Source organism: Triticum urartu, unplaced genomic scaffold, assembly GCF_003073215.2.
Source record: "Triticum urartu cultivar G1812 unplaced genomic scaffold, Tu2.1 TuUngrouped_contig_4621, whole genome shotgun sequence".
NCBI classification, from domain to species: domain Eukaryota; kingdom Viridiplantae; phylum Streptophyta; class Magnoliopsida; order Poales; family Poaceae; genus Triticum; species Triticum urartu.
Genome location: NW_024115224.1, coordinates 18,351 through 29,679, shown reverse-complemented (window position 1 = coordinate 29,679; position 11,329 = coordinate 18,351). Strand labels below are relative to the sequence as shown.

Sequence of the window (11,329 nt, the reverse complement as noted above, 5' to 3'; positions counted from 1 at the left end):
GACCCAGAAACTATTCTAAGTGGGGGCAAACTATGGGCGTGGGGGCATACTTTGTACAAATTCACATAGTTTTTGGCAAAAATTTCTGAAATTTCAAAGAAATATCACTGAAGTTTCATATTTTGAGTGGGGTCCTAGGCCCCCACTCCCATGAACATGGGTCCGCCCCTGCCCGTTGGCCTCAATTTTTTTCTGCACTCAAGATAATCATTGCATGTTCTATGTCAAATTTTGGCTTCCTTTGGGGTCTGTTTGCTATATGTAAATTATTAAATGCATATAGGCATTTAGGGAATATAATACAAATTTAAACAAGTTCCTGAAAAAGTTTGCAAAATTGTGTTCAAACATTATGTTTGTGTTCTTCAGTCCATTTTTAGACATTATCAAAGAAAAGGAAAGAGATTTCGGACATGAGAGTGCCAAGACACAACCCCGAACATGGAGTTGATTTTTTTTAATTCCAAAAAATGCAAACAAAGAATGAAAATAATGAAACTTGGCATGCTGCACTCATATGACACCTTGAGGTGGTGGTAAAAATTTGAGAAGATTTCGAAAATGTTGTAACATATACTGCTTTGAAACCGGACGCTATAGCTTGGGGATCTGCTAGCTGGGTCTTAGTTCACCAAACCAAAACTATTCTCTTCAAAAGTACCTTTTGGGAGATGTTTTTTTTTGTTATGAAAAGCAACAGATCTATTATAAAGGAGTTTTTGGGAGATCTGCTAGAGATGCCTAACTTCCTCACTATTTTACATCCATCATGGGGTAGTTGGATAAAATTTGGAGACGATATATTTTTTTCGCACGAGTTATGTTACTGCTTGCATATATCAGGATAGTTCTATATACTATTGGGCATCAGGATTTCCTCATTTTCCATACCCACGACAAGGAATGAGCTAGGAGCCGTTGACATATGGCAAAATAAATAGTTCCGCGTGAGGATGAGCCGTTGCCATATGGCATAAAAGTATGAGGATGCTCGGTTAATCCACTTACTTAAGGGCTGCGAGTTGCTAGTCCCAACCCATCTCATACTCTATATAGAACCTACCGTCCCATGTGGACTCGTCTCGACTCGAGCACTCGCTCGGCATCCGGCAGTTAGTTAACAATGGCTCACCTGGTGGGCATGATGGCGCTTCTCCTCCTCCTCCTCGCCTCGTCAGCTGAGATAGCCCAGGCGCGCGCGGCAGCGGTGCCGCCGGTGGGGAAGTACGCCGTGATCTTGGACGCCGGCAGCACGGGGACCCGTATGCACGTCTTCCGGTTTGACAAGCGGATGGATCTCGTCAAGATCGGCGACGACATCGAGGTCTTCGCCAAGGTACGCTCCATGCATCCGTGGTAGTACTCCATCAAAAGATGAACCCATCCGTGATGCTTCTACTCTTTTTCTTTCTGTTGCAGGTGAATCCTGGTCTGAGTTCATACTCTGGACGGCCCAAGGAGGCTACCGAGTCCATATTACCACTGCTTCAAAAGGCCAACAGCGTCGTGCCTCAGAGGCTTATGAAAACGACTCCTGTTAAACTCGGGGTATGCACAATATAGTAATGGTTTTGCTATTTTCTAAGGTAGCTGGTGAATATTCAGAATTTATTATCGACATGTTCATGACGAGCAGGTCGATCTTGCTCATATTATTACCTTTGTCGATTGAAAAATAACTGTTTCTATGTCTATCGAAGCTATAGCTACTTCCGCAAAACAATTTGCCATGAACATAAAGTCCATCCCTACCTTACGTCAAAAGTTGCCATGCTCCAGTAAAAAAAAAGTGGCCATATATACTCTGGTAACTAATTAACCACCGACGTCAAGATATATCGCTCAGGTCTTCAATTAAAATGTGCAGGCGACGGCCGGACTCAGGCTCATCGGAGATAAGCAAGCAAAGCAGATACTTGACGCGGTAATTAATTTCATGATCGTGTGATTTATTTATCTGATGCATGTAACTATATGACACATGAATTTATACTAGTAGCCATCTGTTGGATATTGATTCTTGAATTGATACACGCAGGTCAGGGGCGCTGTCCACACTAACACCAAGTTTCAGTACAATCCCAAGTGGATCAATGTTCTCGAGGGATCTCAGGAAGGATCCTACCTATGGGTACAATTCACACCACCGACGACCACATGAATTCTAATCAAATACAAACACCAACATTTTTATTGTTTTAACCTCCTTTTGCATGGCATGAGGTGCTTGTAGGTTGCTCTGAATTACCTGCTGGATAACTTGGGTGGGGACTACTCGAAAACGGTAGGTGTGATTGATCTTGGAGGTGGGTCCGTGCAAATGGCATATGCCATTTCTCCGGCCACCGTTGTTGCCGCTCCAGGAGTGCCTCACGGCAAGGATCCTTATGTTACAAAAGAGTATCTCAAGGGAAGAGATTACAACATTTATGTTCACAGGTTTGAAGACCCTCTCATGCATGAATGTGCTTTAGTTTATATGGCTAGTTTTCACTAATATATTTCTCTCAACATGCAACCATGCCATCTCAACATGTAACCATGCATAGAAAAGTGACACCTCAACATGCAAACATGCACGATAATTTTCATTTATTATGTTATTTTATATTTATTAAATATTTACAACTATACAATAATAATTAAACACAACGAATCATTTTGTATTTTCAGTTTTTTTAATATATTGCAAAACATTCTCCCAAGGTATCCCCAAGTGTTCAATACAGTGAGGGAGACAAGCCTGTGGCTACTAGGGCTATTGCCCTAGGCCTAGTACAAGATCCCTTGTAGTTTCTTTCTAGAAAGTACTGAAAATTTGGAGAATCTATCGTTAAATCTAGCTCAGCCCTACACGTGATTCGCTACTAGCTTTGCCACTGGTTCAATATGGCAAGACCCTGCATGTGCTGGCTTACTTTTGTGGTTAATTATTGAAAGTGTATCTTACCAGAAAACTACTCAATATTAGCCATGTACTTTAACAAAACAAAATAAAAGGGATGTTGGTGTACATCCCAACTGAAACCTTTGTCGTGGTGAATGAACTTTGTAACAAACTTGTTTGGGGCCTTTTCCAGTAGGACAAAGCGCCACTGCATTTTATTTTGTTTTCTTTATCTAAAAGCAAAAGCGAAGGACATGCACAAGAGTTAGGTATGTGAAAAGAAAGATAAAGTAATACAAGGCATCTAATCATTTCATGAGAGACATTTTGCTTTTTGATTTCTAAAGCCATATGATTAACTTTGTATTGTATATCAATTATAAAATGATCAGGGGAGGCTTTTTTTCTGTGCTTGTAGCTACTTACGCTACGGCGCCTTAGCTTCTCGCGTAGAGATCTTCAAGGCTAAGGAAGGACCATTTAGCTACTGCATGCTTCGTGGCTTCAGTGGTAAGTGGCCTGCATATGATCGAGAGTCATAGATCAGTATAAGTAGCCTTACTATTCATCAATATATGTAAGATAACCAGCAACCCCAGAACTGATTGATGTACTATATTATTTCTCTTTTCATTCGTTCTCCAAGGCAAATACACCTACAACGGTGAGGAGTACAATGCTACCGCGTCAACGGGAGGTGCACAATACGGGAAGTGCAGAGGTGATGTAATGAAGGCACTCAAACTTGATGCTCCTTGCCAAGCCAAGAAGTGCACCTTCGACGGCGTGTGGAACGGCGGGGGCGGCCCCGGCCAGGCCAACCTCTATGTCGCATCTAGCTTCTACTACATGGCCTCGCAGGTACTCCTTCCATTCTAAATTAATTGAAATGTTGCTTTTTCTTAAGTCTATAGATAAATATATTGGCACTTGGTTTCGTTAGAATTATGAATTATCAGAGAATACATTTTCATACTATATATTCGTTGTCGTAGATAGTTGCATACATTTGTATAAACTCGCTCAAATTTAAATAAGTTGACTTAGGACAAAACTAGAATTCAATTTATTTGGAATAATGTAGGGTTCAGTTACTTGAACACCCTTAAATTAGCTAGCTAGGAAAAATTAATTTGATATATCATATATGTACTCCAGCTGGATTATTTGAACTTGTCTATGTTGATCTCCATTGGTCCTGGACAGGTTGGCCTCATCGACAGTGATGCACCAAGCGGGACGTCCACCCCAATGGCTTTCAGAGCCGTTGCCCAGAAGATATGTAGAATGAGCTTGAAAGAAGTGAAGGCTAAGTACCCCAAGGTCCGCGACATACCCTACATTTGCATGGACCTCGTCTATCAATACTCCTTGCTCGTCGATGGGTTTGGTGAGTTTCTCTCCACTACTGCCTACAAACATGCGTGTATTAGAAGAAAATGTGTGTAAAGATTTATTTACAGGTTTGGAACCCACCAAGAATATTACACTCGTGGAGAAGGTGAAGCATGGGGAGTACTTCATTGAAGCGGCATGGCCTCTCGGAGAAGCTATTGAGGCCGTGGCACCCAAAAAGGGGACTTGACAATAGATGTCCCATGATACGCTTGGCTTCGCTTACAATTATTGCTCTTTTCGATAAAGGGAACTTTTATTATCTCAAAATATAGCATCAAGCGGATACAAAGCATTATGAGTAACAATCGGCCTCTGTATAACTAGTATGCACACAGCCAAACCTCAGTGTCTGTCAATAAGAAATAAAACAAAGCTGACAAATCGGCAACAATAGAGTCCTATAGACCGACACTATGCCTATGTCAAAGGTGATGGTCGATGTATGCGAAGGTTGTGCTGCCACCCATGTTGGGAAAAACTCTCCATAGCCACCTACTCCAATCGGGGTACACCTCACCTTGAACAGTAGTTGGTACTCCACTCGTTGTAGCATAGACCACATACGAAGCAGTTTCGTACACTGGAAAATAACATGCAGAGGAGAAGCATTTTTGTCGTTAAAATCATATCATTTCTACATAGCCAAAGTGACCAACTTAAGGCATACGCTCCCACCCTTACAATTATTGTAGGATAGTCACTGACCTATGCATCAAATCACATAACCATAAGCTTCCCGTAGGAGGTGTGCATTGCCACAATTTGCATGTGTTGCTATTGTATTACTCCCTAGATTGACTATCCTTTCTAAATTATAATAATGGGTTTGATAATAAAAGCTAATAAGAGACCCGGTCCTTAGTCGAAGATTGCTGACTCGCTCCTAAATATATGAAGCGCGAAACTTTGATTACCAATGCTCTGGTACAATACAGGAATGCGTGTGACAAGGAGGGCAGAAGTACTTGCCGTGGATAGTGTGAACTATCATTTGAAAAGAGTCGGTGCATACCTGAACCATTCACATGCCTCTGGCTGAGATATGGACCCTGCGTAAGATATGACTAACATGATGTTGAAGAGTATATGTGCATTGCCTAGTCTTTTCCATCAGTTTGGACTTTTGATTGGGTTGGCTAATGCATGGAGTTTATAACATGGTATCAGAGCTAAGGTCTTGAGTTCAAGCCCTGATTTTCGCAATTTATCTAAAAATTGTTGTTGCCCCCCTTTGTGTCCACGTATAGGTCTCTTAAGCCATACCTCCGAGTCTATTCACGTGTTGACTTCCCGTGTCAGACATGAAAGGGGGCGTTGAAATGTATCTGTAGATTGCCTAGCCCTTTCCATTAGTTTAGATTTTTGGTTGCATTGGCTGGTGCACAAAGCTTAACATATAACACTTCAAGAAAGTTGTTAATCGACGATGGATTTCTGGTGACTTGAAACAGTCAAAGACTGGCTTAAATCTGTGATGGATCTAGAAAGTTCCCTCGCAGAAAAAAATGGGCTCGTGAGGTCAATTGGGTGATTTTTTTACACTACATGAAAGACCTTGTACGCAGAGTACTGAAAATACGCGATGAAGGCAGAAAAATAGTCAACAAAGGCAATACAGATTATCATGATATTGTCTAGATGTGCATTGCACCATCACGTGGACAATAGCAATCACGGGTTCTAGAAGCGCCACCTCCGCACATTCCTCTCTGGGAGTAGCATACCTCTAAGGCTCCTACAACGAGCGGTGACTGGAGGAGGAGGAACCCGAGGCAGCCCTTCGCCCGCATGGAGGGAGCGGTAGCATGACACGGGGCAGGGTGGGATGCCAAGGGGGTGGGGGCACACTTGTAGGGGAAGCCATCTGCGAGGCGACACCAATGAGTGAATGAGGATAACCGCCTCCTCTCTGGGAGTAGCATACCTCTAAGGCTCCTACAACGAGCGGTGACTGGAGGAGGAGGAACCCGAGGCAGCCCTTCGCCCGCATGGAGGGAGCGGTAGCATGACACGGGGCAGGGTGGGATGCCAAGGGGGTGGGGGCACCCTTGTAGGGGAAGCCATCTGCGAGGCGACACCAATGAGTGAATGAGGATAACCGCCAAGTCGATCCGGTGGTGCCAACCACAGGCGGGCCAATATAGGGTTTGGTAGATGCTAAAAGTGTTGCCGCATGATGCGCAGGATACGGGGAGACACCGACAGTAAATGCGAAATTGCCGGCATGGAGGCCACGGATGACACAACTATGCGCTGGCTAGTCTACGGCAGGAGCGTGAAGTTTCATTGATGCCAAAAAGATCATGGATATATTGTCCAATGTATTGTCCCGCATCATCCCTATCTATAAATCCTAGGTGGGTGTTTCTGAATGGTGCTCTAAATTTCTTAGGAATATGAGTCTCCAACAGCTCGACTTTTCATAGTACTTTCTTGGTATTGGGAGGGGGAGGGGGATTGGGTCAAAAATGAACCTCCAACAACTCCGCAATAAATTATTGGTGATCACCAATAAAATAGTCCATATCCCTCCCATATGGAGGGGAAGTAGGCTCTCTCCCAATCTCCTCCCTGATATAGCCACATCAGCATGCCACTGTTAGACTGCTATCGTGGCGCCGCTCCACCGCGCCCCCGCCATGCCGTGCCACCAACATTATGCATCCCTATATGTCAGATTGATAGTGAGTCCGGTATGTCAGGTTGGTTATTGCCGGTGGGGTTATTGGGGATTTGATGGAGTGTCCATGTCAAACTAAAGATAGTTTAATTGGGAGAGTTTTTATAACATAGGCAAAAGATTTGCCGCATCTATTAATTAAGGGGGAAAGATTTAGTTTGAGGTTCATAATTTGGAGAGGTGCTATTTTTCAATTGAACTCTGGATTGTTATTGTTGTTCTACTTATTTGTTTTATTACATCACGCCACCTTACAACAGGTGACTACTCTCGCGATATGATTGGACCAAAAAAATTTGCCCCTGCATTATTGGTGGAGGTTTTTTCATAAGCTACTAATGATGCTTTTATATTTGGCAATGCTAAAAAAATCCAACATCAGGTTTTTAAGAATGGCAAATCAACGCTTTTTGTGGCAAATTTAGTTGGCGTGAGGAGGGCATCTAAATTCCCGGCCGTACGTATTTATGTACGGTTGCTACTTTCCTTACATTCACTCCGCTGATCTGTGTTAACCATCGCAAGCAGACTATTTTTTTTGGTGCTTATATAATATTCGACAAAAGTACCGAGTCGTTTGTGTGGCTTTTCGGCACCTTCCTACAAGCAATGTCTGCTAATGATCCAAAAATAATTTTCACTGATCAGTATGTTGTGAGTATCAATGCAATTGAAGAGGTATTCCGAACACAAGCCATCGCATTTGTTTATGGCATCTATACCAAAATTTTATTAAACATCTAAGTCATGTTACCGCCAAGCAACCAGAATTTCTTTCGGAACTCAAGGAGTGTGTATATGAAGAATGGTCAGTTTGCACATTTTGAATCAAGATGGCATGTGGTTAAAGATAGCCTCCAGGATAATTCTTGAATTAACAACATGTCAAATTTCGTGTGAAGTGGGCAACCGCCTATAAGAGAGATTCATTTAGTGCCGACATGATATCAACCTAGAGGAGTGAAGGGATGAACAATGTCTTGAAAACAACATTCAACGGAAAACACTTGCTTCAAGAGTTGCCAGAAAAATATGACAAGTCTGTCACACATCTTCGACGCAAAGAAAAATATGAAGATTTTAAATCGCGCCATACAGACCCTCGGCGCCATAGTAGGGTTCATGCCGGCCACGAGCTCGTCCATAGTGGCCAGATCCTATGCCCGGAGTTCACACGGCTCCAGTCGAAGAGTAGCTTGAGAATGACAGTAGCTTGACAATCGCAATCTGAATCACCGGATGATTGGTAAATTCAGAAAAGTCGTTAATGACCTTATGCTACATGACATTGCACTAAATGGTCATGCTTACACATGGACAAATGATCAGGAGAACATGGTACTAAGCAAGATTGACTGTATGTTAAGCTCCGTTGAATGGCATGATCTTTTTCCGGATTGCTTTTTGCAAGGCCTTTCTTCGACTGTTTCAGACCATTATCCGCTTCTTCTGGCCACTATCCACAATGCTGTGAGACACCATAGGTTTCGTTTCGAATCTTGTTGGCTCTCTCGGGATGGTTTTTTGCAGGTGGTCGCTTCTGCTTGGCCAGATCCTACCTTGTGCAATATTGTTAACCCTTTGATGAGGTTCAGCCAGAAGCTCAAAAATACAGCAAAAGCTCTTCAAAGTTGGGGCGCCAAATCTTATGGGAACATTAAGGACCAGATTGTTTGGGCCAAAACAATAATTGGATTCCTGGACCAAGCTGGGGATTCTCGTTGTCTTAATTTGGAGGAGACATGGCTTCGTAGAGAGTTGAAGAAAAAGATTCTTAGGCTATGTTCGGTGGAGAGGACCATGGCTCGACAACGGTCTAGGATTAACTATATTGAAGCCTAGGACGCAAACACATCCTTTTTTCACTTGCATGCCATCCATAAAAGAAGAAAAAAATATTGCAAATATAAAGGAAGGGATGAATATATACACCAAACATGATGATATAGAAGCAATTCTCTTTGAACATTTTAAAAAGAATAGGTCGTCCTGCTAAGAGAGCTCATGATCTCAATTGGGATTTCCTTGGGATGAAAAGTTTTGATCCAAATCAGTTTGAGAAGGCCTTCACGGAACAAGAAATATTTGAGGCCATTAAGGACATGCCGAAAGAAAAGGCTCCTGGGCCTGATGGATTCACAATGGGTTTCTATGTTAAGTGTTGGTCGCTCCTTAAGCAAGATAAGGCAGCCGCTTTCAATAATCTGTTTCAACTTGGTGGTCAAGCTTTTGCAGAGCTAAACAATTCTTTTCTTGTTTTACTGCCCAACGGCAAGGTGCCTCGGAGACCACGGATTATCGACCCATAAGTCTAGTTCACAGCTTCGCTAAGATCTTCTCAAAAGTTCTTGCGAGGCACCTCGCGCCTGAGAAGGTCAAATTGGTGAGCAACAACTAGGGTGCTTTCCTTCAAAACCGATCCATTCATGATAATTTTCAGCTTGTGAGTGGAACTGCCAAATTACTGAAGTCAAAAGGGTGCAACAGCTTCATGCTAAAATTGGACATGGCTAGAGCATTTGACTTAGTGGACTGGCCTTACCTCATGGATATTTTGAGAGCCAAAGGATTTGGGCCGAGGTGGAGGGCCTGGATCGCCATTATTTTATCTTCGGCTTCCTCGAGAATTCTCCTTAATGGAGCTCCGGGTACCCAGATTTGGCATGGTCGTCGTCTTAGGCAGGGAGATGCTCTTTCTCCTATGCTTTTCATTCTAGCTATGGATGTTGTCAATTTATTGATGGCCAAAGTTTTTTTTGCAAGGTCGTCATGTTTATGCTGTCAACAATTCTAGCTACTCATGTTGTCAATTTATTGATGGCCAAAGATGACAGCATGAATCTCTTACCTGCTTTCCCTCCTGACACGGTGTCTCAAAGGCTTTCGATTTATGCCTATGTTGTTATTGTTTTCCTTCGTGCTTTACCGGCCGATGTTCAGGTGGTCTTCACTTTGTTGAAGGTGTTTAGAGGTGCCTCAGGGCTGAGCGGCAATCTTATCAAGAGCTCCATATCTCCAATCAATTATGATGATTTCTTTGCAACTATTTGCTGCAATCTTGTTGGCTGCAAGCTCGTCCATATGTCAATAACCTATCTTGGCCTGCCATTAAATTGTCAGAAGGCAAGAAATGAGGATTTTCATAGGCTTCTTGACGTGCTAAGGGAGAGTCTGGCATCTTGGAGGGTTGCTATGCTAACTCAGAGTGGTCGTTTTGTGCTTATTCGGCCAGTACTCACCTCCATTGTCTTTTTTCATCTCCTCTCACTTGATACTCCTCCATGGGTCCTGAAGGCAATCGGCAAGATATGTTGTACTTTTCTTTGGAAGGGTGCTGAAGAAGTCGTTGGCGGTCATTGTCCCGTTAAGTGGGAAATGGTTTGCAGACCCAGAGAAGTCGGTGGCCTTGGTGTGATTAGTTTGGTGGGCATGAGCTTGGCCGTGAAAATGAGGCGGGCTTGGACCGCCCGTGTGGAAATTAACAAGCCATGGAGATATCTGGGAGTCCCGCTTCCTAGCATGGTATTGGAGAAATTTAATGTTGCAGCCATGGTGACTCTAGGAAATGGTGAAAGCACAATCTTTTGGTATGATGCTTGGTTAGACAGCGTTCATATTACCTCTATTGCACCTGACATAGTTGAATCTATCCCGAAGCACATTAGATCAAGGAGAACGGTCGCTTCTACTATGATGGGAGGTCGGTGGCTAAAAGATTTTGAAGCTCCACTCAGAATTGATAAATTTCTCCAACTTCTAAATGTTTGGGAGGCCATTCAGGAGGTCTAGATTGACCATGATCATGTTGACATGTGGAAATGGTCTTTCAAGCCATCTGGTCATTTCTCCTCTAAGTCGACATACTTGTCTCTCTTTGAGGAACTTCCTGTTTGCACCTTGGCCAATGCTATTTGAAAATCTTGGGCCCCCCTTCGTTGACAATTTTTAATTTGGTTGGCTGCCCATAAGAGGATTTGGACTGCAGATCAACGTGCGAAACATGGGTTTCCACATAATGACTCATGTGTTTTCTGCCACAACCATTTTGAAGATGTTGATCACCTTCTTACTGGTTGTGCGGTCGTTAATATCCTTTGGAATAGAGTCTCAAACTAGCTCGGTCTTTTGGCGGTGGCTCCTTCAATCGGCAGTACCTTCATTGAATGGTGGACCTTGGCAAGGGAGGGTGTCTCGGCGCAAGACAAGAAGAGGCTCAATTTAGGACAGTATAACCGCACCTAAAGCGAGTCATCTCATGCTATCAGTCCTTTTAACCGTTCGATTTCGTGTCTGGTTGATTTCTGGCCGTCAGATCTTCCTTCATGCACGTTAGCAGGCTGTCCTAAGTGGATGCTACTCTGGGG

The 11,329-nt window shown here is 43.2% G+C and overlaps 1 protein-coding gene across 1 annotated transcript; it reads left to right on the top strand.

Moving 5' to 3' along the window:
- The first annotated feature begins 961 nt into the window (after positions 1 to 961).
- LOC125528082 (probable apyrase 3) lies at positions 962 to 4,680 on the top strand. The gene is made up of 9 exons (XM_048692594.1): positions 962 to 1,336; positions 1,420 to 1,548; positions 1,868 to 1,924; positions 2,039 to 2,131; positions 2,234 to 2,439; positions 3,306 to 3,397; positions 3,534 to 3,748; positions 4,094 to 4,277; positions 4,351 to 4,680. The coding sequence occupies exons 1-9, from the start codon at positions 1,124 to 1,126 to the stop codon at positions 4,470 to 4,472; spliced, it is 1,311 nt and encodes a 436-aa protein (XP_048548551.1). The 5' UTR covers positions 962 to 1,123; the 3' UTR covers positions 4,473 to 4,680.
- Positions 4,681 to 11,329: the final 6,649 nt, after the last annotated feature.

Excerpts from the sequence above, each read along its gene's own strand:
- LOC125528082 (XM_048692594.1), top strand. The coding sequence starts at position 1,124 with ATGGCTCACCTGGTGGGCATGATGGCGCTTCTCCTCCTCCTCCTCGCC. Across the intron at positions 1,925-2,038 it reads CAAAGCAGATACTTGACGCG|GTCAGGGGCGCTGTCCACAC; the intron begins GTAATTAATTTC and ends TGATACACGCAG. Across the intron at positions 2,132-2,233 it reads AGGAAGGATCCTACCTATGG|GTTGCTCTGAATTACCTGCT; the intron begins GTACAATTCACA and ends AGGTGCTTGTAG.